The 27605-nt window shown below is 41.9% G+C and overlaps 3 protein-coding genes across 6 annotated transcripts; 1 reads left to right on the forward strand and 2 right to left on the reverse strand.

Moving 5' to 3' along the window:
• Nucleotides 1–1444: 1444 nt before the first annotated feature.
• Nucleotides 1445–18389, forward strand: nup98 (nucleoporin 98 and 96 precursor). 4 transcript variants are annotated; one of them, XM_053648657.1, is made up of 33 exons: nucleotides 1445–2292; nucleotides 4303–4409; nucleotides 5180–5275; nucleotides 5757–5942; nucleotides 6037–6173; nucleotides 6292–6399; nucleotides 6507–6684; nucleotides 7202–7359; nucleotides 7461–7601; nucleotides 7685–7817; nucleotides 7911–8003; nucleotides 8098–8235; nucleotides 8373–8503; nucleotides 8611–8789; nucleotides 8894–9013; nucleotides 9183–9460; nucleotides 9561–9674; nucleotides 9780–9918; nucleotides 10045–10222; nucleotides 10473–10631; nucleotides 11199–11426; nucleotides 11609–11741; nucleotides 12307–12724; nucleotides 12869–13101; nucleotides 13788–14057; nucleotides 14157–14314; nucleotides 14405–14545; nucleotides 14822–14973; nucleotides 15156–15377; nucleotides 15598–15839; nucleotides 16011–16165; nucleotides 16314–16425; nucleotides 17146–18389. In XM_053648657.1, exons 2-33 carry the CDS (start codon nucleotides 4331–4333, stop codon nucleotides 17346–17348), a joined length of 5412 nt encoding a protein of 1803 aa, XP_053504632.1. In that variant the 5' UTR covers nucleotides 1445–2292; nucleotides 4303–4330; the 3' UTR covers nucleotides 17349–18389. The 4 variants fall into 4 exon arrangements, with proteins under 4 accessions (XP_053504632.1, XP_053504634.1, XP_053504633.1 ...); XM_053648659.1 differs by having other exon boundaries at nucleotides 7703–7817; nucleotides 8602–8789; XM_053648658.1 differs by having other exon boundaries at nucleotides 7461–7589; nucleotides 8602–8789.
• Nucleotides 18390–20915: 2526 nt separating this feature from the next.
• LOC128622283 (olfactory receptor 1-like) lies at nucleotides 20916–22565 on the reverse strand. The gene has a single exon (XM_053648660.1). It carries the CDS (start codon nucleotides 21872–21874, stop codon nucleotides 20936–20938), a length of 939 nt encoding a protein of 312 aa, XP_053504635.1. The 5' UTR covers nucleotides 21875–22565; the 3' UTR covers nucleotides 20916–20935.
• Nucleotides 22566–24858: 2293 nt separating this feature from the next.
• On the reverse strand, nucleotides 24859–27197 carry LOC128622341 (olfactory receptor 52N5-like). Its single transcript, XM_053648767.1, has one exon. The coding sequence runs from the start codon at nucleotides 26505–26507 to the stop codon at nucleotides 25569–25571; it is 939 nt and encodes a 312-aa protein (XP_053504742.1). The 5' UTR covers nucleotides 26508–27197; the 3' UTR covers nucleotides 24859–25568.
• Nucleotides 27198–27605: the final 408 nt, after the last annotated feature.

Consider the following 27605-nt stretch of genomic DNA (forward strand, 5'->3'; position numbering starts at 1 on the left):
CAGAGGACATGCCATATCTTTTGAATAATATTTATTTCATTCTATTATTGGAAGAAATGTACCCATGTACTGAATTGTGCCGCAGATAGTGAATGCCCTTCCTCCACGTTCGAGCCTCCGGAACAAACCGAAATCAGCCAGGCGTAAATGCCCTGATACACATGAAAACAACAAATCATTACAATATCCAGATACTTTAACGCATGTCCATGTAACAGCATGATTTCACATCCATTACAGTCTCTTAACAACTTTATCAATGCTATGTTTAAAGACAGAGACCTATATGTGTCATCAAATTAAATAAACCTTTAATTAACATCACTGTGTGATGTAAATGTTCAGCACAAACTCTGGAATGTTCTGTGCCATCTTCTCTAAAGCCAAAAAGCAATCTTCAGCACCCTCTAGTGCACAGCATGCAGAGTTCAAACTGCACTTACCCTGATCTGATAAAAGAACATTCTCCATCTATGAGGAATAAAAACAGACAGTTTCAGACCCTTCATTTGACAGTTCATTATGTCATCTCAATACGAGATTTGAAAAACATTTACTTACCTTAACATCACGGTGGATGATTCCAAAATCATGAAGAAACCCTGCAATATGTGGAAAAAAAACAAAACAAATAAAAATACTGCTATCCAACAATAAGCGATCGACTTTAAAATCTTTACCTAGAGCAGAGCCGAGTTCAGCAGCAAACACCGTAACCGCATCCTCTCCAAACTGACCGATCATCTCCCAGTAGGTGTATAAATCTCCTGTACTGCAGTAGTCACACACAAGAGAGGCAGCAAGGAAATAAACAGGACACCGTGTATGATAATAGTCTCACTCTGTCACTTACACATAGAGGATCAGGTTTATTATATTTCAAGACCATCCATCTCACACATGTTCCTTCCCATATATACAGTACTGTGCAAAAGTTTTAGGCACCCTATTTTTTTTAGTACAAACTTTATAATAGATTTTTTTTTATTTTATGACTTCTACATTATCGAGTCAGTACAAAAACATTTTAGATTTTCAAACATTAGTTTTCCAGCACAAAATTAAATGTTACATGGTGCATATATATATGCACCATGAGGTTGCTCATGTGAGCCACGACTGGCAAGAGAGAAACAGAACTATAATCAAGCTGCTGTCTATATTGTGTTCTGTCAAAAGATTAATTTCTTTGCTTTCAAATGAAAAAAGAATTGTAATCCTGATAATATTCCCTTTTTTTATTTTATTTTATTTTTTTTACAAAGTGTACCTGTAATCTGATTACTTTGTTTTTTGACGTAACTGTAATGGATTACAGTTACCAGTTTTTTGTATCCTACTCACGTAATGCTGTTACATGTACTCCGTTACTTCCAAAGCCTGGTACTGTCACAGTATACAATTTTGGATGCAGCCATGGTTTTAACGCACACCTTCCAGCCAATCAGAATCAAGTATTCGGACAGACCATGATTGTGTGTGTGTGTGTGTGTGTGTGTATATATACGGTAATTCTGATCCTGGAGGAACTGTTTAATGCCTGCCATTCTTCTAACACTTCACAAGCCTCACTAACCTTATCGCCATAGAAGTGGGGCAATTATTTTATTTGTTTATTTTAATTATTTTATTACTCGAGTTCTTCCACTACCATCTTGACAAAGCATGTCGTCATGGAGCTCGCTTTGTGCACAGGGGCATTGTCGTGCTTGGAACAGTGTTTGGACCTGTTAGTTCCAGTGAATAGAAATCTTAATGCTATAGTATTACACAGTTGTGTGCTTCCAACTTTCTGGAAACAGTTTGAGGAAGAAACACATATGAGTGTGATGTGATGGACAGGTGTCCAAAACCACCTGTAGTATATTTTCACGTACTTTCATTATTTGTTTCCCGATTTTTTTTTTTTTTTGCATTGATGAAATTCGACAAAAGTAGTTATATATTAACTTTATGTAAAAGTATTATATATTTAGTATATACAGTAAAAGGAAATACGCATGACCGTTGTAGTTGTTTTTTTTTTTTAAATTAAATATATGAAAATGATTAAAATCGGATTATTTCACAGATTTTGCAACGAAAGTGTGTGAGATGAGTACCGCGCGTCACTTGTGTCGAATCTGCGTCTCCGTTTTTAGAGTCCATGACGCATTTCGAATGGGCTCTTTCCCTCCATGTAAATTCTTCAAATGCTCCACTACAAAACCGAGATCTTTTAAAACCATCCGAGACCAGAGGAACCCCTGAGCGACTTTGAGATTTTGGGTTTTTGAGACAGCAGCACTTCCGGTGAGTGCTTCAACGAGAAAGTTGTTTTCAGTGTCGAAAATCAAATTGTCTTGTCTCGTTTCGTCTCGCGCACTACCACGTTAGCTACGCTATTTATCATGCTAGTTAGCCGACTTGTGAATCCGAGAATATTCGGCTAGTTAACGATAACTAACTGGGTTTATTGCAGATATGATTTTTTTTTAAAAAATGCGTAAAGCGTCTATATATATTTATATATATACACAGTGAGCGTCTAAAACATTTCGGTGTATTCGTTTCAAGTTTATAAAATAAAAGTTTTACTGTAAAAGTTGAAGTTAGCATGCTAGGTTTAAGCTAACATCCCTGGTAGTGGTGCTCTACTAGCACATAATCCCGAAATGCTAACATAACATAACACCACACACGTGTTAAAATAGTAATAATTATAATTATTATTAATAATAAACGTATCCAGCTTCTCTATCTGTAGTGTAGTTAAACTACACCTTAGCCTAGTTAATAGGTTTTGGTCAGTGTTTGTCAGTTCACGCTAGTTCTTACAGGATAAATCCGGTTTTAAAACCAGTTTAGCTCATTCAGACTTCATGTTAATCTTCCAGATAATCACTCTATTGGTAGTTTGTGTGTCAGTGAATACAAATAATTTCATCCTGATTATTTATTTAGCTAACACACACGCGCTAGACCAGAGTGTATAAAACGCAGGCCTTGACCCATCACTAGGCCTGTCTCTGGCGCCTGGAAAACTTTTCAGTAGCACTTGTTTAAAGTTAGAGCACTATAAAAGCTCAAATAAAGCTTTATTTACTTTTTTTTTAATGACATGTTATTCTTCTAATAGTTTTATTTATTAATTTTTTTTACCTCAGGTAATGTGTGCCTTTATGTTCTCTCTTTCTAAAATACACTGTAATTGATTTGATTATAAGAGTTAATTATCAGCTGAACTTTGACACAAAATACTTACTTACTTTATTTATTTCCAGCCTCAAAGTCTGTTAGAAAAGAAATGCACAACAAACAACACAATTACATACAATACAAAACATTAAAAATAGATCATTAGGCCAATATTTTCTCATAGGTGACTGCGTAAGGGTTTGAAACAGTATAATAATAGCATTGTGTGAATTATTCAGCCGACAAATACGTTTATTCTCGTGTACTGAATTTCTCATTAAAGCCGTAAAAGTTTTTACTCTTGACATAAAAAATAGATGTGTGGGGGTCCCCCCCCCCAAATATAATCGTCATCCGGTCATTGTAGGTAATCTGAAGCTTAAATAGGCTCGCACAGTGTAAAAAGACGTATAGTATGATCTAAAAAGGTTTATCGTAACCTGATAAGAACGTGTAAAATTCTCACCAGCATGTTAGCTGTAAATGTTTTAACGTTATTATTATTATTATTATTATTATTATTAAATTAAATATTGACATACGGATACGCATTTAACAGAAGTGAGGAAAAAGACGTAATACATAAAATAGGATAGAAAAAGAGTCCAAAAGAGTTGAATAAATGTATGTAGTTGTATTGTATAGCCATCGATCGAAGGAGTTTTTAATCGTTTTTGGGGCCTTTTTTAAAAAAGAAAAAAAAAAAAAGTAATGTAGATGATGCAAGCGAGAGCTCTTTGTGAAAATTGTTGGGTTTTTTTTCCTTTGTTTAAAAAAAAAAAAGCAGAATAGTTTTTAGGTACTTGAACAACGAAACTGTTGAGAGACTGACGAAATAAAATTCGTGACCAATTTCGGATTTTTGTCTTCATTCATCATCCCGCGACTGTTTTGACGGATAACCAACACGTAATTGTTGAATACGTTGATTACCTTGTAGCTGTAAATATTCTGCCTGTCATTGTGAGCGTTACGGACTCGAAACTAGAATTCAGGTCGCAGTCGTGAACCAGTGCTTTAGCTCGTTGTGGTCTCGGAAGTTAGCCCGCGTATTAAAAAAACGGTACGTGGACTGTATGTTTTTCAGTTTCCGTTCGAATTGATTTGTTTTTGTGTCTGAGGCAGACTTATGCGGTGTCTATAGCAGCGCAAGATGTTCAACAAGTCTTTCGGTGCTCCCTTCGGGGGAGGAACAGGAGGATTTGGGGCTTCATCTACATTCGGGCAACAGAGTAAGTGTTCAGGATGTCACTTATGCTTAACTTTTTGACCACTTTTCTGAATTTTTTTTTTTAGCGTTATGCCAATCAGACTGTCTTCTATATCTGTATGTAAATAAACTTGTCTGTGTGGGTTAAAAGAGGGATTTATTTATTTATTTATTTGTTTGTTTATTTTAATACTTGCATGCTTATCTTTCCAGTTCAAAACGAGCGGTTTTAAAATGTTTTACGTTGTTTGTGTTGTGCTGTCCCTTGTCCCTTAACTCCCACGGATGGCTGTGGCATGGTCCGGAGATCACGAGTTTGAACCTCGGCGATGCCGCAGCCGTCCGTGTCATCCCAGGGAGCGAAATCAGCCATGCTCTCGGCGCCGCTAGCCAATCGTGAGCATCTATGAGCTCACGTACGTTGGAGAAGGCGGGTAGCGCTTTCGTCCGAGCGGATGGGAATCGGCAAGCGACCAAATTGTGGAAGGAAAAAAAAACCCCATAGAAACCGTCAGAATTTGTTAATGGTTTTAAAGGTTATAATGGGAATGGTATTGGTTTTTAACGGAAACTCTAACGGCCCCTGGGGGTTTCTTCTGGTAACTTGCTGTCTTTTATTGGTGGCATGTTTTTCCTTTAGTGGATACCGTTAAGGAACGGTAATGGTTTTAATGGTTAGTTGATGGTTTGGAATGGTATTTGTAGTGGAATGGAATGGTATTAGAATTTCTGTGATGGTTTCTGTTATTTTATTATTTCTTACAATCTCTTTTCGCTTTTAAATTTTCCCAGACACAGCGTTTGGAACTACAGGTGGTTTTGGTGCTTCTGCTTTTGGAACCACAAACAACACCGGTGGTCTCTTCGGGGCAGCACAGAACAAACCTGGTATGCTAATTTACTTCTATATATTCATATATGTAAATGCTACTGCTATATCTCCAGGTGGTGAATTTTTGAGCAGTGATTTTGAACGTGGTTCGTAGAATACGTTTTCGGTGTCACGGTCTCACTTTCCAAATGTTAGACCCGTGTGGTGCTTCTTGAATAAAAGCTTTCGCTTTGTTTCTAAACCGGCGATTAAAGTTCTTCAGCAGTATTCAGCAACGCTGGATGAAAGCTTTTCTTTGTCCCGGGATGCCGAGCGGCAACCGCGTGATCGGGTGGATAGCTGGGAGTCTCTCGACTCTCATGGGTACGCTCGTTAGGGTCAAAATCATTTGACTCTGGAGTCAAACAGGTGGCGAATGAATCAGATGAGCTTCTGATGCTTCGTTCTGTAGTCTTGAGTTTTAGGAGCTGAAAGAGATCATGAACAGAACCTCACGTACGAATGATCTGATCCGATGTGATGTTTTGCTTTACCCAGCTGGGCTTTTTGGCTCCAGCACGTTCAGTCAGCCCGTCACGTCGTCTACGAGCAGTGGATTTGGTTTCAACGCTACAAGCGGCGGTACCTCGAACAGCCTCTTTGGCAGTACTAATACAGGAAGCGGAGGCCTTTTCTCTCAGCCAGGCAATGCATTCAGTGCCAATAAACCTGCCTCTTTTGGTAGTAAGTTCGGTTTAATTTGTTCAGTAAGGAGTTAAATTAACAGAATAATGTGATTTAATTGAAATCTTTTTAAATCGTCAAATCTGTTTTGCAGCTTTTGGTACAAGTACCAGCAGCGGAGGGTTGTTTGGGACAACCAACACCACCTCCAATCCGTTTGGAGGAACCTCATCTCTGTTCGGATCCTCAGGCTTTACTGCTACCCAGCCTGGCACAACCATCAAATTTAGTGTAGGTTTAATCGTGATTATTCTTCTGTATGATTTAACTTTTTTTTCTTTTTATAAAATTTAGTAAGAAATATTTTTAAGCCGTTTTTAATTTTTATCCATCTCTGGATTTCTTTCAGCCACCAACAGGAAGTGACACAATGGTAAAGAGCGGTGTGACGACCAGCATCAACACCAAGCACCAGTGCATCACAGCCATGAAGGAGTATGAAAACAAATCTCTAGAGGTCAGAAGCAGTGGGTTTATTTTATCTAGTGTCCAGAGCAATAACCTTTTGTTTGATATGTTTAACAATTGCATTTCTATTTCTATTTAAATTTTTTTTATTTTTAGGAGCTAAGGTTGGAGGATTACCAGGCAGGGAGGAAGGGACCCTCCAACCCAATGGCAGCCAATGCAGGCGGCCTGTTCGGGGCTGCCGCCACCCCGACTCCCAGCACTGCTACCGGCCTCTTCGGCTCCTCGGGTACCGGCTTCAGCTTCAACCAGCCCAAGCCCTCCTTCAGTGCTAGTATGTAATACGTGTGCAAGTTTCAGTGTACATTTACATAACACTCAAATTAAAATCTTGCAGAGCTTTACAAAAATGATTTTAAATGAGTATTTATTACAGAAATAAACCGTACCAACTGTACCATGATAATGTATTGTACTTTTTAAAAGATAAAATAATGTATTAAATATTAAAGTAAATAAAAAACAACTCAACTGAACCAAAAAAGTAACAGTAATAATAATAAAAATGAAAAGACATCCAATATGAATAAAAAAAAAAACCACTTCAAATAACACAACAAAATTTGGCAGTGATGGTTTGTATTTTGCCTCTAGAGGCCGCTCTCATACTGTATAATGACAATATATATTTAAACTTGATTTTGTTTTTTGTTTTCACAATATAATGTAGTTTTTTTTCCCCCCCAAAGCAAGGGTATGAAAATCTCTGCACTCAGCTCCAAACAATTCTGTGCATCCGTGAAGTTTGAAATGAAGAACAGTGACATGACTAACTGTAACATGTTCTGCAGGTGCAGGTGGCTTCGGGCCAACTCCAGGTGGTTTATTTGGCCAGTCGTCACAGGCTAATAGTCTCTTCAAGCCCTTCGGTCAGACCACCACCACCCAAAACACGGGCTTCTCGTTCGGTGCCACCAACACCATGGGCTCGGCCAATACCAGCAGCATGGTTCGTATGCACCAGACTAGCAGATTCGTAATCGATAGTGCTGACGTTGATCTTTTGTAGTTGTCTTATATGTGGACCGTTGTGTAATTTTCTGCGATCAGGGTCTGTTTGGGAACACGGCTGCCTCGCAGACCGGGGGTCTGTTTGGAAACACGGCCAACACCAGTACGGCCACTGGCTTCGGCACCAGCACCGGACTCTTCGGGCAGCCCAACACCGGCTTTGGGAATGTGGGTACACAGGTGATTGGTGGAGAATCTCAGACTTAATCTCATTATTAATGTTTGTTTTTTTTAAATATATAATGGATTTCTTATTCTTACAGAATCTGTTTGGTAACAAGCCTGCTGGTTTTGGCACCACCACCACCAGCGCTCCCTCCTTTGGAACAGGCACAGGCCTGTTTGGCAACAAACCCACACTCACCTTGGGGCCAAACACAAACACCTCCACCTTTGGTGAGTGTGAGAATTATTATTTGTAGTCTTTTTTTTTTTTTGGTAATGTTTGATTTCTAACAGCTAAAGGCAACTTTTAAACATGTCACTTAGGGTTTGGAGCCAATCCTCCCGGAGTAAGTCTGTTTGGAAACAAACCTGCCACCGGTACACTAGGAACTGGACTCGGGACAGGTTTCGGAGCAGGTACGAGCCGTGTCGTTTAGGATTAATTGCGCACGCAATGTTTTAGGCTCTTGTGGAAATGTAACCTCTTGCCTTTATATCCTTTCATGTGTAGGTACAGGCCAGACGTCTCTGTTTGGAAATAACCAGAACAAGATCAGCTCCACTCTGGGGACAGTGGGGACGTTCGGCGGTACTAACTTCAACACAGGAACCAGCATGTTGAACTTCGGCGCACCGCAGCAACCTGTCGGTGAGTTCATATTTTGTTTTTTTTAAAGAACCAAGGTATTAAAAAGAAACTGTTGTGTGGATGTGACTAGGCTAGTGTAAAGATTATGGAGCATTTAAGATGAGAAGATTGCTAAACCTTGACGTTTGCTCCATCAGCACTGACGGATCCCAACGCTGCAGCGCAGCAAGCAGCGCTACAGCAGCAGCTCAACGCGCTTAACTACTCGCCTTTCGGGGATTCACCCCTTTTTAGAAATCCGCTCTCCGACCCCAAGAAGAAAGAGGAGGTAGGTGACCTCTTCTGCAGTTTTACCCCTTTTTTTCCCCTTAATTAGTTTTTTTAAATTTTTTATATTGTATTCTTGCTAATTTTCGCTTTAATTAGCGCCTGAAGCCTACAAATCCAGCTGCCCAGAAAGCCCTGACAACCCCTACGCACTACAAGCTCACCCCTCGTCCTGCCACACGTGTGCGTCCCAAAGCCCTCACCTCATCAGGTTCTGGGAAATCTCAGCTTTTTGACGGGCTAGACGATGATGAACCTTCTCTCACCAACGGAGCTTTTATGCCCAGGTAAGGGACATTTTTAAACGGAGAGCTTGTGTTCTTGTCCAGAACACCATAATGGCTTGTGAAAGTCCACTAGCTGAAGTGTTTTACGCTTGTTTTGTTTTTAGGAGAAGCATCAAGAAACTCGTGTTAAAGAACTTGAATGGAAGCAGTCTGTACAGCAGCCCACTGAACAGGGAGGCAGACGACTTGAACTCGCCGTCGGAATACCCACAGAACGGCCTCAGGTCAGATTTTATATCGGTATCTAATAACTACTGTATATTATTACCATGCTGTAAGTTTTGTGGAGGGGGGAAAGCCCACATCACTGCCCCTAAACATCCTAGTGCACTTTAACTATGTGGTGCATCACTGCCAGGAATATCCTCAGTAACATTTCGAATCTGTCTCCAGTCTGAGAGCAGACGCAGAGGAAACCCATGACGTGGATGGAGGAGCCGAGGACGATCTGCAAGTCTCCAGGTTTTACACCAACCCCGTTGCTAAGCCCATCCCACACACGCAGCCCAGTCCTTCGCTGCAAGACACTATCAGCGAGCTGAACATGAGGAGATCCGCCGGTGTCCGCAAAGACCTGGACCTCAGCAGCGAGGAGATCTCTTTGGGAGACGAGAGCGTTCAGGAAGAGAGAGACGAGGAGCTGGAGGCACAGAAACCTCCTCACCCAGCCGGTAGGTGGTGCTGGTGGTCGTAGGCTTGAAAGCCTTTTAAGTCCGTCATGTTGATCTGTAGAACCATCATTGTTTTACCCTAACCCTTTCGTGTCTGCAGGTATCGTTCTCACTCGGGTCGGCTACTACACCATCCCGTCCATGGAGGAGCTGGGGAAGATGCTGAATGAAAACGGGGAGTGTATTGTCGAGAACTTCACAGTCGGAAGGAAAGGTATTATAGTACGGCTCACGATTCCCAAAGCGTTGGGTTTACGATACAGATAAACGTCAAGTAACCGAGGACGTGACGTCGTCGTGTTTTTATTTCTGTCCTCAGGCTACGGGTCTGTTTTCTTCCCTGGTGAAGTGAATCTGACCGATCTGAATCTCGACGAAATCGTGCACTTGAGACGGAAGGAAGTGATCGTCTACCCCGATGACAAAGATAAGCCTTCTGTAGGAGAGGGCCTGAACAGGTTAGCAGTGCCATCTCGCGTGTTCCCGATTTGACTTTTTTTGAACTCGAACAGCCGTCGATCGGTTTGTGTTCCGCACTGTGTGTTTTCTCGCATTAAGACTCTCGTGTTAACTCTCGTGTACAGACGAGCAGAAGTGACCCTCGACGGCGTTTGGCCGAACGACAAAACCACCTGCACTCAGATCAAAAGTCCTCAGCGTCTGAGCGAGATGAACTACGAGGAACGCCTGGAGAACGTCTCTCGCAAACAAGGTGCTCGCTTCCTGGAGTACAGACCTGAGACCGGCTCCTGGGTATTTGAGGTACAAGCCCCCTTTTTTTTGTGCTATTGTTTATTAGGAATTGTAAAATTATATAGACCTTTTTTAAAAATTGTTTAATTTTTTTTTTACATGCTGTGTGTATATACGATCGAGTATTCGATCATTTGTTGTGTCTGTGTCGTATTCACTAGATGGAATTTGATGTTTCCTGACTTGCTTTGCGGGGAAAAAATAAACTGTCACGCTTCATTTATTTACGTCTCGGATAATAATCCCGTCTCTTCTCCAGGTGGCCCACTTTTCCAAGTATGGCCTGCAAGACTCGGACGAAGACGAAGACATCCCTCCGGCTAAAACGGAGGCGAAGAAGATGAAAACGGCCGTCCCGGCGGGACTGCAACAAATCCCACTTTCCCAACAGCATCAGCAGATGGCGCCACAAGCTCAGGTAGAGACCCGAGGAACACGCCGAGTTCATCTGAATCCTCTGCCTCCTGTGCCTCTGATGCCGATAAATAAATCCAGGCTGTCCTAGTTGAGGATTATTAATAAAGTTTTATAGTTGAGAATACATTTACAAGTCGTCGTAATCATGTGACGTGAACTGATGAATGTATTTAAAAGCAGTTTTGTTGCACTATTAGAAGTGTTAATGTGATGTCTTTGTTTGTTTTTGTTCTTCCATTTCGCGAGGGAATTGCTGTGATTTTGTGATTCCTAATTCCTAAACAGCCTCCAGTTTCAGTGGCTTAAAATATGAACTGGGTGAAGGATTGTACACATTTTAATTTTATGTATCATGACAGAAATAAAATTGCATTATTTGGCCATGCAGTACTATAGTGTCCTTTTTATTTTTTTTATTTTGTTTTTTTGGGGTAGAAGAATGTCCCTGTGTGTAACCTGTTGAACGTATGGTTATTAATTTGCCGATCATTTTAGTCCCGAGTGTGCAGGATGTACATCTGTGTAAAAATAAGCGCGTCTCACGGTGTGTCTTTGTGCGTGCGTGTAGAGTAAGGCGGTACTGGAGCTTCTGAGCCGCGTGTCGGAGCTGGACAGCGACATGGCGGATATTACCCAGGAGCCTCCAGCAGACGGAGTGTTGTTTGACGAGGACGACTGCGTGCTGGAGGATGACACAAGGATGGCCCTAAGAGCGGCGACCCCTGCTGAGCCGGAGCCCATCTCTGCCTCCAGTCAGATCGCCTCCTCGTTAGGAATCAACCCACACACTCTTCAGGTCTTCGCAGCGTTCACGCGATACACTGCACACACTGTTGTTTTGCATAATCGATCGAGTCCATCCGTAGGCTTTAACTTGACTTAAGTTAATATCGCTATTGCTTTTGTATATTGACGTCCTGACCTGACTGTGCTGTATTTTAATACGCCTTCTGCGTTTTATTCCTGTAAACTGCGCAGATTATGAAGGCGTCCCTGTTTGTTGGTGATGACGACTGCGACCTGTTTCACGAGCAGTTCCCTCCGAAATTCTTGGAGGAGGTGTCGTCTCCTTCGCGGCTTTTACTCGGTAAATCCCAGGCCAGGCTATCAGGTTAGCAAATTTTGGCACCATCACTACTGACATGGTTTATATGCATACACTACAGGTCAAAAGTTTGTGGACACTCGACTGAACTGTTTCTCATGATCTTTAAAAAGCTTCTGATCTGAAGGTGTGTGATTAAACGTTTGAAATCGGTGTCGTAGACAAAAATATAACCGTGCCGACGTGTTCGTTTCTTTCATTAGAAAACTAACATTTTATTTACAATTAAGTATATTTTTCAACGTACAACTCGAGTGAAATATTCTGAAAAGCAGGAGATCAGAGTCCGGCGTCGGTGGGAACTCCTTTAATACTGTTTAAAAAGCATCTCGGGGAAATTCCTCAAGAAATCGGGTGAGAAAACGCCAAGAATAGATTTCTGGAAATTCTAGGCAAAAAGGGCGTCTACTTTGAAGATGTGAAAATACTCAATTATATTGATTTTATTTTGGATTTTTTATCACAGCATAATTCCCATAGTTCCATTTGACCGGTAGTGTATATTAGTAGGCCTTACTTACTGGTGTGTGACTAAAACAAATGATTCTTTTTTTTTTTTTCCCCTTGGAAGTGGGCGGCCTTCTGCAGAGCAAGTTCACCTCGGCCGGAGGGCTCTTTTCGCAGCTGCCAGAGCTTCCTTTCGGAGGGAGCCCTCAGAAGTTGAGTAAGTCAGCAGTACCAGAAGCTTCGTGGCCGTCACTGGGCACCTCCATCGTTTTACCTCCTCCTGCCCCTGAGCTCATGCCGAGGACTGTAGGAGCACGCAGACTGGGCGGCCCCGTGCCTCTTGAAAACTCTGTCACCGTTGGAAAAGGCCGTCTGCTGATGGACGCGGCGTTGTACATGGGCCGCTCGTTCAGGGTGGGATGGGGGCCTAACTGGACGCTAGTGCATTGTGGGGACCACCTCAGCACACCTGCGGAGTCGAAGGATCAGAACAAAGACGCCATGGGCTTCGGCTTCTTGCCCAGACCTAGCAAGAACCGGCAGTGAGTTGAGCGGACGACTCGAACGAATGTTAATCGAGTTTACTAAGCTGTTTTAAAGTTTAGTTCGACTTTCATAAGAAACTTTAACGCACGCGTCTGGCGTTCAAATTTGTTTAATTTGTTTTTGTACCATGTTTGCTGCAGGATTGCTGAAAGCCCCTTTAAAGTACATGTGGAGCAGGTGGTGGGCATGGAGCCCAAGGAGACTGCGGAGAGCCTGGCCATGTACCACCAGCCGCTTGAGATCGGGCTCGAGCACAGCACATTCAGCACTGACGATGCCTGCCCCTTCATCCAACCGGAGAAAGGAGTGAATGCTCTGCACGAGTACGCCAAGTGGATCGTGGAGGTCCTGAAGAAGGGCGGAGCTGGAGACGGTAGGGTGATCGATCTCCCTCGGCTCAGAACGGCACAGCGTAGTAGTCTGTTTAAAATCTGACTAAAGACCCGTGTCTGGATCGAGTAAACTAACTGACAGGCCAGTCTGAAAAAAAAATAAAATAAAAATAATTAGATTCTAGTTGTTAATCTATTTATTTAATAATCTTTTAAATATAAGAAAAAAAGAATCTCAAAAAAATTACAACACACTTTGCAGGTGTTTTGAGTTAATTAGCTGATCAGAGTCTTCTCAGGTCGACATTTCTGTATTATAAATTCTTTATTCTAATATTTTGAGATGCTGGATTTTTAATTTCCATGAGCTGTAATCCATAATCATCGAGATTAAAAAAAGAAATCCAGAATATATGCAAGTTCCACTTTTTTAATTAAATTATGGAGGGTGAAATGAACTTGTACACGATATAAGATGCACCTGTTGTTTAATGCATTAGGGTATGACTCTCCACAACTTTCCACTGAAGATTCCTTTTTTTCGACATGTTTTTAAAAAACAAACAAACAAACAAAAAAAACTTGGTTTTTTATAAATGTTGGGAACATTGGTGTAAGATCAGCTCAAGTTGCAGACTTGTTGCATGCAGTGCGATTTACTAACAGAGTAGAAACTGGAATCTTTCGTTACGAGTTATATCAAGAGTCCTCCTGTTGTTTCCATCAGCTGTACTCGGTCACTGGCAGCAAGTATGGACTCTGTGTGAGGCTCTGTGGGGACGGCTCGGAGATCGGGACTCGGAGCCGGAGGTCGGCGGAGGTTACCAAGACCGACACGCGAGAAGGCGCAGTTTCTCCCGCTGGCTGTCTGAAAGCGCTGCCCAACGCATCCAGGAAGAAGTGTGTCGGAATCAGACACGCTGCCACGTCGACGCCATCTTCAGCTACCTGACCGGCCACTGCATCAGTGAGGCTTGCAGACTGGCCCAGAAAAATGGTGAGTACATCCTCAGCACATCATCGAAACTGTACGACCGCTTCTCGTGCGTGTTTTTAGTATAGCTTAATGATTTACTGTACGTGTGTGTGTTTGTAGGAGACCATCGTCTGTCCCTGCTGCTGTCCCAGGCTGCGGGGTCTCAGTTCAGCAGAGATCTTTTGGCCCTCCAGTTAGCAGACTGGAACCGAATGCAGACGGACTCTTTCATCCAGGAGGAGAGACTGCACATTTTCGCCCTACTCGCTGGCAAACCCGTAAGACTAAAGCGTTAACGCGTACGTGTTTTAGGTTGTCGATCGGTATACGCTGATTAACTTGTGAGCTTGTCGGATCTCTCGGGTCAGGTTTGGGAGACGACAGACTGCTGTATAAACGTGTGCTCGGAGCTGGACTGGAAGCGCTGTTTGGCTGTGCATCTGTGGTACATGCTGCCTCCTACGGCCTCCGTCGCAGACTCTCTAGCCAAATACGAAGCCGCCTTTCAGGTACGAATCCTACGTAATAGTTCTGTTCAATGTAAGATTAATACCAAACTTTTTTAAACCGCTGGAAATCTTATCGAGAATACATTAATATTTTATGGCTGAAAATAGCCTAACACCTTTACCCTAAACCACACTCCTAAAACGGACAGGATTTATCACTGTACATGATCCGCACATATGTGTTATATTATATAAGTAGTATCCTGTTGACTTCCTGATGATATGAACCGGATTTTTAATAAATAATAATTTTTGTTTGCGCATGCATGTTGTCAGGGTTCGGAAGATGGAAGAAAATATGCCTGCGCTCCTCTCCCGCCCTATATGGATGATGTAGAGCAGGAAGCTGTGGAAGAGATGGAGGAAACAGAATCTACAAAAGCGCTCTATGACATCTGTTTCCATCTGCTTAAGCTTTACAGTGACAAGTAAGTAGACCTTAAACCTTTTACAGATGTGTCTGTATAGGTGAAGCGATTCGAGCGTACACGTGGTTTTACTTGACGAAAGGACTCCCTAGTTTGAAACACTAATTAACTATTTTTCAGCACAGATTTTTTTCTTCAGAAATGCTCAGCACTCTTCTGTAAATTTGATTTGATTTGTTCAGGCACTACAGCCTGCACCAGCTGCTGGACCCCACTACAGTGACTGCAGATCAGCTGGACTACAGGCTAAGTTGGCACCTGTGGAATGTGCTACAAGCCCTGAACTACACCCACCTGTCACTGCCACGCCAGAGTCTCCTCCACACTAGCTACGCTGCCCAGCTCGAGAGCGTGGGCCTGTGGGAGATGGCTGTTTTTGTTCTGCTGCACATCCCTGACTCATTGTGAGTACGCTGGCTTTAATTTCAGTATGTTGCGGTTGTGTAGTAGCCAACCAGAAGGGCTTGGAATATGCAACAAGGCCTCGATAAGGAAGCCGAGAAGCTTTACGGTGCAGTCGGAAAGGGAATTCGTAGTGACTGGTGTGTGTGTGTGTGTGTGTGTGTGTGTGTGTGTGTTTGCTGAGCATTGTTTGTTGTGTCTTATAAAACGGCCGATGCGTAGGCTTCGAGAGCGTGCTGTGCGGGAGATCCTGAACCAGCATTGTGCCCTGGAGGAGACTGACGAGTCCGCAGAGAAGGAACGCTTCCTCACTGACAAGCTGCTCATCCCCATGCAGTGGATCCACGAAGCCAAGGCCACCCGGGCACGCAGGGACGGAGACCAGCACCGTGAAGCGCTGCACCTCTTCAGGGCCGGACACTGGAACCGCTGCCACCGGCTCATCATCCAAAACCTGGCTTCAGGTTCGTCTGCGATACGCGGAGCAGTAATAATAGCCTGGACTTTGAGAATATTCTCAGTCAGGACTATCCAGTATCCATAACTAATTCTAACATACAAGAGGTGATGAGAGCTCTGTGGTCTTTTACCTCAAATCTGAAATAATCCTCCTTTTGTTGTTTGTTTTCTTCAAGACTGCATCGTTAATGATAATCACGAGTATCTCAAGGAGTTTCTGGAAGGCTTGGCTGTGCCTGAGCTCAGCGTTCAGATACAGGACTGGGACACGTCCGGACGCGTCTATCTGGACTACATCCGCGTTATTCAGAGCCTGAAAACCATTCAGAAGGTACAGGATCACAAACAAGGGTCTAAACTAGGCTTTATATAAAACCTAAATATATAGGTCTAAATAAGGCTTAAAATGTTGACCCGAGTTATTAGTGTTAGATTCTTGCCGTCATTTTTGAAATTTGCTTATTTAAAAATCTGTTCAGGCGGACAGCCCAGGATTCCAGCTGGAGCGGCTACACAACAACGTGACCTCACTGTGCAGCAGGATTGAGCTCCTTCCCTGTTTCAAAGCCAAAGACAGACTTGCCCAGTCAGGTGTGTGTGTGTGTGTGTGTGTGTGTGTGTGTGTGTGTGTGTGTGTGTGTGTTTGTACACACATGTCCACTACCGGTCAAAAGATTTGACACTCATTCTTTATTTTAATTTTTCCCCCACATTATATAATAATAATAAAGTCATCAAAACTCTGGAGTAACACAAACGGAACTATGGGAATTATGTCGTGATAAAAAAAATCCCAAATAAATCAAAATAATTTAGTATTTTAGCTTCTAAAAATTTCCAGAAATGTATTCTTGGCGTTTTCTCGAGTGATTTCTTGAGGAATTTCCCCGAGATGCTTTTTAAACCGTATTAAAGGAGTTCACACCGACGCCGGACTCTGATCTCCTGCTTTTCAGAATATTTCGCTCCGAGTCGTCCGTTTAAAAAAAAAAAAAAAGAGATTTTCGTTAATAAAATGTTCGTTTTCTAATGAAAGAAACGAACATGTCGGCACGATTATATTTTTGTCTACGACGCCGATTTCAAACATTTAATCACACGCCTTCAGATCAGAAGGCTTTTAAAGCTCATGAGAAACATTTCAGTCGAGTGTCCACAAACTTTTGACCGGAAGTGTGTATACGGTATGTCTATGCATATACTACGTGTGCATTATGAGCTGCATGTTATTCCTTTGTGCCGTTCCTATTCTATAACCTTTTACTAAAAGAAACGTGTATAACGGTGTTGCTTGTTCTGCTTGACGTACAGAAATGGCCAAACGTCTGGCTAACATCCTGCGTGCGGTGCTAAGCCTTCAGCAGGGTGGAGAGGGCGCTCCGGATCCTCGCCGCATCCCGCTGTGCCATCTCGCACCCCACATCGGACGCTTACCCATGCCCGAGGACTACGCTCTGGAAGAGCTCCGCAGCCTCACCCAGTCTTATCTACGCGAGTATGTCGTCAGTCACTGAGAATAGCGACGACGTGTAGAACTTCAGGACTTTCTCGAAACTCGCAGTCTTTGAGCGCTCTACTTTGACTCTGTCGTCACAAACACATGTTCGTTCACGAGCCATTTTTTTTGTGTCTGATTTTGTATGCTTAGATATTGGGGAGTGCGTTGCATTTTGAGGACTCTGACATGCATGGTAGTGTTTTTCTTTCTCCCGATGAAGTGCTTGCTAAACCTCTTCAGCTGGCAATCAGTAGAGAGAGAATCCCCTTTGCGTTGGCCGTCATCGGCAGTTTCTCCACAACGTCGTTTGCTATTAAACACAATCAACCTTTAGTTTAGGTTTTAAGTATTATTTTTTTTTCTTGGTTTATGCTTCATTATCTGATCTGGCAGCAGAGAAGCCATAGAATTTGGTATTTACATAAAAAAAAAGTTTGTGTTTTTGCTGTAGACTTGACTCATAACTCATTTCCAGCATACGACTCAAAACAAATCCGAAGCTCTTGATGGCTTGTGATTTTGAAATAAGGCGATTTCATAGATTGGACATGGGGTGTACCTTGATCAACTGATTTATCCTCGCTTGGCACCAAACGGTGGTGAGAGTAAACCTGTAAAATGGCCATGAATATCTTTATTTTTGTAAGATTTTGTACATATGCCAAACAGCGAAACCGTGTCGTTAAAGTTTTCAACAAACATTAATATAAATTAATGGATAGAGCTGCAAAAACGGGTGAATGTGAGGATGTATTTAACAAGTGTGAGGTCAGATCTTCCTGCTGCCGTTGGTTCTTCAGAGATGTCTGGTCGGCACACACGTGTATTTTATAAGTGCTTAATTAAGATCATCTCTGCTATAATGCTGTTTCCCCGTCAATTCTGTTTTAATCCTAGTTAGTGTAGTGTGAACTGTCCGACTGTGACGCTTTTTCTTATCCGCGGCTCTGTTCATTTAACGTGTGGATGTTTGTTGCATTCTACTTTTTTCGCTAAGCATGTTTGTGCAGATTACTTTTCTAAAAAAAATAAAACCAATAAAATAAAACAAAAATATTTTCTGTTTAAATTGCTGTATTTATATTCTGAAGAATCCAAGGCTAAAGAATGTGGTGTTTCGTGATAACTTTGGGAGTCCTCAGACTCAGACATAGTCAGGTCCATAAGTATTTGGACAGTGCCACAATTTTCATTTTTTTTTTTTTTGATTCGGTACACCACCACGATGGATTTTCAAATGAAGTAGTCAAGATGTGCTTGAAGTGTAGATTTTCAGCTTTAATGCAAGGGGTTTAACAAAAATATTGCAGTCGATAAGCGGTTTCATGGACAGGTGCGGTGTGTTTCCTTGCTATTTCGTGACAAATTCAGGAGATAAAAGGTCTGGATTCCAAAGCACTGAATTTGCATTTTGATTGCTGTTCATGGGTCCGAAGAGGTGTCGATGCAAGCGAATGATGCCGTCGTTAGGCTGGAAAAACAAAACCGACCCATCGGCGATAGCAGAAGCTTTAGTAGTGGCCAAAATCGACAATTTGGTACGTACTTATAAAGAAGGAACGCACTGGCCAGCTCAGCGACACCAAAAAAACCACGGAAGACGACTAAAGTGGATGATCGCAGAATTCTTTCCTTGGTGAAGGGAAAAACCCCTTCAGGACATCGAGCCAAGTCAAGAACGTTCTGGAGGACGTAGGCGAGTCATTGTCAAAGTTAGACAATAAAGAGACGCCTTCGTGAATGTAAATACAGACCGTTTACCTCAAGATGCAAACCACTGGGAACACGCAAGAACAGAAAGGCCAGATTAGACTTTGCTTAAAAAAACAAAACCTCTTTTTAAAAAGCCTGATCAATCCTGATGTGAGGTTAATTTGTACTGGAATGATGGGAAAATAAAGAGTATGGTGAAACAAAGGAAGGGTTCATGTTACAAAGCATACCACATCTTCTGTCAAACATGGTGGAGGCAGTGTTATGACATGGGCATGCAGGGCTTAGGGACTGCTGATAAAAGTAGCAGGATGAATTCTGAAGTGTATAGAGCTATACTTTCTGTTCAGATTCCGTCAAATGCTGCGAAACCCACAGGACGTCGCTTCACAGTACGGATTGATAACGACCCAAAACCTACGACAAAAGCGACCCAAGGGCTAATTCTTAACACAAAGAAATGCAGTGTTTTTAAACGTCCAGTGACGTCAACTCGTCTGAGCACGCTTTTCACTCACTGAAGATGAAACTGAAGGCATAAAGACCCACGAACAAGCAACTACGGAAGGCGCCTGCAGTAAAGGCCTGGCAAAGCATCTCACTGGAGGAAAGTCTGCATTTGGTGATGACCGTAGCTTCCAGATTTCAGGCGGTCACTGACTTCAAAGGACTTGCATCCACGTATTCAAAATAATCCTAACATTTACGATCCTTAGTTTGTCCAATTACTTTTGAGCCTGTGAAAATGGACGGACTCTAGGAATTACAGCCAATTTATTTATTTATTTATTTATTTATTTGCGCAAACTGTTAATGCAATATTTTTGTCAAAGCCCTGAATTAAAGCTGAAAGTCTACACTTCCATCCCATCATGCTTGCTTCATATCAAATCCGTCGTGGTGGTGCACAGAGGCAAAAATCACAAACATCGTGTTGCTGTCCAAATACTTATGGACCTTACTGTATATGAATATTCATAATAGAAAAGTGCTTAACAATCAACAACACCAGTCTCCTCGTTGTCCGTATGCTTTATTCGAATGCTTCCTAACATAATGAGACAAATTCCAGCAGTAACTAGACAAGATAATACTTCATTTCACTCAAACTTACATCATGATAAATGTTTTCTGACTGTATTTTGTTAAACTGTAGCACTATATTATCAATTTTTTTGTTTATTAATATGTATAATAATACACATTTATCATTGAAAAGCACCGCAGGACACTCACCGTGCGTTTGTCTTTACTAGTCCCCAGGAAATGAAACGGTTCCCTGACGATAATTTCTCAGATTATAGATAAAGAACTGTTTCTAATCTATTCGTTTCGTATTCATTCGAAAATCTTACAAATTAAAAGCAGGACATCATCCCAATTTCAACAAGGACGAATAAGCACGTGCTGTCTGCTAGCGTTATTTCTAATATGCAATATTGTTTTTAATAAGTACGTAATATTTCATGTGTGTATTTTGCATATAATTCTGCGTAGAGTATATATTTCAAAGGTTGCTGTTTATTTAATAATCGAATATTGGATATATGTTTTACAAGGTGTGTGTGTGTGTGTGTGAGAGAGAATAAAATAGAGAGAGTGTAAAAAAATAACATAACAAAAATAATACTTTATCACTATCAAGGAAGATGAAATAGCTGGACATTATTCTTACAAATAAATGTCATCATTTAGTTCTTATTTTCTTCCTCTTATAGCGGTGTATCTGTGAGTGGCAACGGTCTACAACATAAATATTCATCCGTGCTGTTTATTTTTCTTGTTTAACAAGCTGCTTGCATTTAACTTTTTTTTTTGTAACACTTTATTCATATATCACAGCAATACATATTATTGTATACTTTCTATATTTACTCAATAATAAGGAAATCATCCTGGAAGGACTTTCCTTCTCAGGAACATCTGCTCAATCCCCTGTCTTATTTCTTTGGTTTGAAGGCCGTATATGACCGGGTTGAGGCTTGGAGGAATAACATAAAGTAAGACACTGGCCAGATTCCGAAGTCCCTCATAAGCTGAGAAACGGTGCAAAATGATCACAGTACAGCCACATCCAAAGAGAATGAGATACACAATCAGATGGGTGCTGCATGTTTTTATAGCCTTGCTCTTCAGTGTGCTGTTTCGATTTTTTAGACAAACCTGTGCGATCTTTAGATAAGTCAGACTGATCGACGATACCGAGATAATCCAAAACAGGACAGTGATAAATAAACCAACGATGTGATTTAAAGACACATCCTCACAAGAAAGTTTAAACAGAGAAGGATTGTCACAGTAGGGATTTGATATCGTTGAAGTACAATGAGAGAGCCTTATAGAGAGGGAGAATACGATCAAGACCTGGACAGTAGAAGTCACCCATGCTGTTTCAGACAGACCTACAACCATTTTGTTAGTCATTATGGTGTGGTATCGTAACGGCTCGCATATGGCCACGTACCTGTCGTAAGCCATGATTATTAATATATAGTGTGCATTTGTGCCCAATGTGTGAACCCCAAAGGCTTGAATTACACAAGCGGCATAGCTGATATACCTGTCAGATTCCACCAAGATGTATTTGAGTAAACCAGGAAGTACAACGGTAGCATTGAGTGCATCATTCACAGGGAGGTTACAGAAGAGAAGGTACATTGGTTTGTGAAGAGATTTCTGCATTGCTATCATCATGACAATGCCAATGTTCGATACCATAATGAACACATAGATCAGGAAAAGAAGAACGAACACCGGATAAGCGGAGTAAGGTGTGATCCGCAATCCTTCAATCCTGAGGATCTCGTATCTGTATGATCTGTTTTCCATCGCCTCCTACAAGCCTGTACAAAACAAACAGCTTAACAACCTGTTCAGTCTTACCCAGGTCCACTTTCAGAAATAAAGTTTAAACAGTTTTTTTTTCTCCTGTAAACAGCTGTTGAATTTTCAGAGGATGTGAGATAAGTACATTATTTAAAAACATATTTTTCAAAAATGAGAAGAATATGAATATATATTGCTGCTATACCCCACCTTAAAATAAATTTGACTGTATTTGTCTTTCCACAGTTCCTCAGTAACTTGCTGTACCACTGTGGTGGTCTGTTCAACTTTTATAATCTATAACGTGTCCTGGGAACATTCCGAGATGCCGAACAAACAATCTGATAATTACAATAATAACAAAGCGTCACATGAGGGTTAAAAAAAAGAAGTCGAATATTATTGGAGGAAAGCTACCCAGGGCAGTTACACACGTACAAAGCATATGGAAAGTCTATTAACCCTCTGAACCCCAAGCCATTTCTGAATGTTTGTTTTGAAAATTGTGTGTTTCTTAAAGTTTTTAAGATTCCTGAGTATCTTGAGTATGGACAGAAGATTGTAGCCAATATTCGTCGTCATCATCATCATCATATTATTATTATTATTAATAATAATTAATAACAACAACAACAACCAGTTGATCCAGAAAGTAAAGACAAAGCCCCTCTGTCGGCCTCCAGCATGAACAGGACTTGGGAGGCTTCGCCATCAATCTCAGGCTTGAGCCGATCATGGGAGGCTGCGTCGTCAGCCTTAGTCATGAGCAGGTTTTGGGAGGCCACATTGTCAGCCTCAGGCAGGACCATGACATGAGAGGCCGCATTGTCGGGCTCAAGGAGTGAGCAGGTCTTGGGAGGCTGCGCCATTGGCCTCAGGAGTGAGCAGGACTTGGGAGGCTGCGCCATTGGCCTCAGGAGTGAGCCGGACATGGGAGGCTGCGCCATTGGCCTCAGGTGTGAGCCGGACTTGGGAGGCTGCGCCATTGGCCTCAGGAGTGAGCAGGACATGGGAGGCTGCGCCATTGGCCTGAGGAGTGAGCAGGACTTGGGAGGCTGCGCCATTGGCCTGAGGAGTGAGCAGGACTTGGGAGGTTGCGCCATTGGCCTCAGGAGTGAGCAGGACTTGGGAGGCTGCGCCATTGGCCTCAAGGAGTGAGCAGGACTTGGGAGGCTGCGCCATTGGCCTCAGGAGTGAGCAGGACTTGGGAGGCTGCGCCATTGGCCTCAGGAGTGAGCAGGCCTTGGGAGGTTGCGCCATTGGCCTGAGGAGTGAGCAGGACTTGGGAGGCTGCGCCATTGGCCTCAGGAGTGAGCAGGACATGGGAGGCTGCGCCATTGGCCTGAGGAGTGAGCAGGACATGGGAGGCTGCGCCATTGGCCTGAGGAGTGAGCAGGACATGGGAGGCTGCGCCATTGGCCTCAGGAGTGAGCAGGACTTCGGAGGCTGCGCCATTGGCCTGAGGAGTGAGCAGGACATGGGAGGCTGCGCCATTGGCCTCAAGGAGTGAGCAGGACTTGGGAGGCTGCGCCATTGGCCTCAAGGAGTGAGCAGGACTTGGGAGGCTGCGCCATTGGCCTCAAGGAGTGAGCAGGACTTTGGAGGCTGCGCCATTGGCCTCAGGAGTGAGCAGGACTTGGGAGGCTGCGCCATTGGCCTCAGGAGTGAGCAGGACTTGGGAGGCTGCGCCATTGGCCTCAGGATTGAGCAGGACTTGGGAGGCTGCGCCATTGGCCTCAGGCAGTAGTAGGGCGTGGAATCCACGCCGTCGGCCTCTGGAAGGAGTTGGACCTCTGGCCTTGGCTAGGCTGTGGAGGCTGCCATGTCTGCCTCCAAATGAGATAAATGTAAGTCTGGATAAGGGCGTCTGCCAAATGCCATAAATGTCAATGTAAAATGAACTTGGATGGATGTGAGGGTAGAGCGTTTGTGTGGAGAAAGCCAGGACATGAATTCCAACCAAACTACACTAAAGGTACAATAAAGCATGGAAGTGGAAAGGTTTTTTTTTTTTTTTTCGTTCTACATTACTGTTGGTGAGCTTATGTTCACTGATGGCATCACAAACTCAGAAGTCTACAAAGACATCGTGGATGCAAACTTGCAGAAATCAACAAAGAAATTATTCAAGCAATAGAAGTGGATTTTTCAGCAGAATAAGGATCCAAAGCACCAGCCATCTTTTGAAAGAATAGCCCTGACCTAAAACTTGTAGAGCATCGATGGGATGCAGTGAAGATGAAACGAGCAGATTGCTGATGCTCTAGTGTGGATGAACTGAAAGTTTTGTTTCTCGAAACTTGGAGGAAACTTCCACCACAACTGTTACGGAAACTTTTTAATTCCATGCTCAGACATTTCAGTAATTTCTGTGAAAGAAGGATGGCAAACTAAATACTAAAACACTGCAACTGTGATCTTTAATGAAGAAACATAATCTATTTCTTTCTTGAAAATTATACCTGTGGTACTTTAACTTGAAAAGTGGAATATAATCTAATGATGATGATGATGATTATTATTATTACCATTTCCATGTGACACCAGACTCCTCATTTAGATATTGACTGTTACAGTGCCTACAAACACTAAAGATTCATCCAACACTACATTTGATTATTAAACAATTCCAGACCAATTTATTCTAATTGTTTCATGTTCATTACAACATTCTCTGTTAAAAGCCACAGAAACGTCCAAATGTAAACAAGGACAAATAAAACAAGTGTGAACATTTTTAGTAACTTTTTAATATACAGGTCAAATGGTAATATGTATATAAAATAAATAGAATAATATGCATTTGGCATTACATTCAGCATAGATTATACATTTCAAAGATTGTTGGCCATTTAATAATTTAATTTAGGATGTACAGTGCTGCATAAATTATATATATATATATATATATATATATATATATATATATATATATATATATATATATATATATATATATATATTTACAGATTATTATTTTTTGACTTCTGCATTATTGGATCAGTAAAAAAAATAAAAAAATAAAAACAGAATTCCAGACATTACTTTCCCATAAAATAACGAAATGTTACACAGAAATGTTTTCATGTCAGTAAGGAAGGTAACATATGTGTGACACTCAAATTCTCCAGAATAAATATAGCAGATTCTACAAGATAGTTAGAAAACCTTACCAGCCAATTTCTTCAAACTACACCAAGTGTACCTAAGACCACTGAAGTATTGTTTAAGGCAAAAGATTTTCATATTAAATATTGTCTTTGTTTCATTTAGAGCTGTTTACTGCTCTTTATAGTATTTTGTGTGGGTTTTTTAAATGTATTTTTTAGAACCAATTTCATTAGTTTTGAGGTCGTCTTTGCTTTACAGCATTTCTTTACACCAGACGTTTGCACAGTACTGGGCAATATATTTTATAAGCAAACATCTTGACAGGCAATATAGGTATATCTAGTGAAAATCTGAATAAAAATAATAGACAAGGTAATACTTAATCTCACTTTATCTGGGCAGATAAAACAGTAGAAGTGGGCTACATTGTATAAATTTATCCATGCTATATATATATATATTTGTATAACATGCCATTATTGCCAGTCATTCTGCTTGCAATACTTACATTTTTGTAACACTTCATTCATATACATAACAATACATATCATTGTATACTTTCTATATTTACTCAATAATAAGGAAATCATCCTGGAAGGACTTTCCTTCTCAGGAACATCTGCTCAATCCCCTGTCTTATTTCTTTGGTTTGAAGGCCGTATATGACTGGGTTGAGGCTTGGAGGAATAACATAAAGTAAGACACTGGCCAGATTCCGAAGTCCCTCATAAGCTGAGAAACGGTGCAAAATGATCACAGTACAGCCACATCCAAAGAGAATGAGATACACAATCAGATGGGTGCTGCATGTTTTTATAGCCTTGCTCTTCAGTGTGCTGTTTCGATTTTTTAGACAAACCTGTGCGATCTTTAGATAAGTCAGACTGATCGACGATACCGAGATAATCCAAAACACGACAGTGAGAAATAAACCAACAATCTGATTTAAAGACACATCCTCACAAGAAAGTTTAAACAGAGAAGGATTGTCACAGTAGGGATTTGATATCGTTGAAGTACAATGAGAGAGCCTTATAGAGAGGGAGAATATGATCAAGATCATGACATTAGCAGTCACCCATGCTGTTACAGACAGACCTACAACCATTTTGTTAGTCATTATGGTGTGGTATCGTAACGGCTCGCATATGGCCACGTACCTGTCGTAAGCCATGATTATTAATATAGTGTGGGAACTTGTGCTCAATGTGTGAACCCCAAAGGCTTGAATTACACAAGCGGCATAGCTGATATACCTGTCAGATTCCACCAAGATGTATTTGAGTAAACCAGGAAGTACAACGGTAGCATTGAGTGCATCATTCACAGGGAGGTTACAGAAGAGAAGGTACATTGGTTTGTGAAGAGATTTCTGCATTGCTATCATCATGACAATGCCAATGTTCGATACCATAATGAACACATAGATCAGGAAAAGAAGAACGAACACCGGATAAGCGGAGTAAGGTGTGATCCGCAATCCTTCAATCCTGAGGATCTCGTATCTGTATGATCTGTTTTCCATCGCCTCCTACAAGCCTGTACAAAACAAACAGCTTAACAACCTGTTCAGTCTTACCCAGGTCCACTTTCAGAAATAAAGTTTAAACAGTTTTTTTTTCTCCTGTAAACAGCTGTTGAATTTTCAGAGGATGTGAGATAAGTACATTATTTAAAAAATATTTTTCAAAAATGAGAAGAATATGAATATATATTGCTGCTATACCCCACCTTAAAATAAATTTGACTGTATTTGTCTTTCCACAGTTCCTCAGTAACTTGCTGTACCACTGTGGTGGTCTGTTCAACTTTTATAATCTATAACGTGTCCTGGGAACATTCCGAGATGCCGAACAAACAATCTGATAATTACAATAATAACAAAGCGTCACATGAGGGTTAAAAAAAAGAAGTCGAATATTATTGGAGGAAAGCTACCCAGGGCAGTTACACACGTACAAAGCATATGGAAAGTCTATTAACCCTCTGAACCCCAAGCCATTTCTGAATGTTTGTTTTGAAAATTGTGTGTTTCTTAAAGTTTTTAAGATTCCTGAGTATCTTGAGTATGGACAGAAGATTGTAGCCAATATTCGTCGTCATCATCATCATCATATTATTATTATTATTAATAATAATTAATAACAACAACAACAACCAGTTGATCCAGAAAGTAAAGACAAAGCCCCTCTGTCGGCCTCCAGCATGAACAGGACTTGGGAGGCTTCGCCATCAATCTCAGGCTTGAGCCGATCATGGGAGGCTGCGTCGTCAGCCTTAGTCATGAGCAGGTTTTGGGAGGCCACATTGTCAGCCTCAGGCAGGACCATGACATGAGAGGCCGCATTGTCGGGCTCAAGGAGTGAGCAGGTCTTGGGAGGCTGCGCCATTGGCCTCAGGAGTGAGCAGGACTTGGGAGGCTGCGCCATTGGCCTCAGGAGTGAGCCGGACATGGGAGGCTGCGCCATTGGCCTCAGGTGTGAGCCGGACTTGGGAGGCTGCGCCATTGGCCTCAGGAGTGAGCAGGACATGGGAGGCTGCGCCATTGACCTGAGGAGTGAGCAGGACTTGGGAGGCTGCGCCATTGGCCTCAGGAGTGAGCAGGACATGGGAGGCTGCACCA

The sequence above is a fragment of the Ictalurus furcatus genome, chromosome 18 (assembly GCF_023375685.1).
Source record: "Ictalurus furcatus strain D&B chromosome 18, Billie_1.0, whole genome shotgun sequence".
In the NCBI taxonomy this organism is placed as follows: domain Eukaryota; kingdom Metazoa; phylum Chordata; class Actinopteri; order Siluriformes; family Ictaluridae; genus Ictalurus; species Ictalurus furcatus.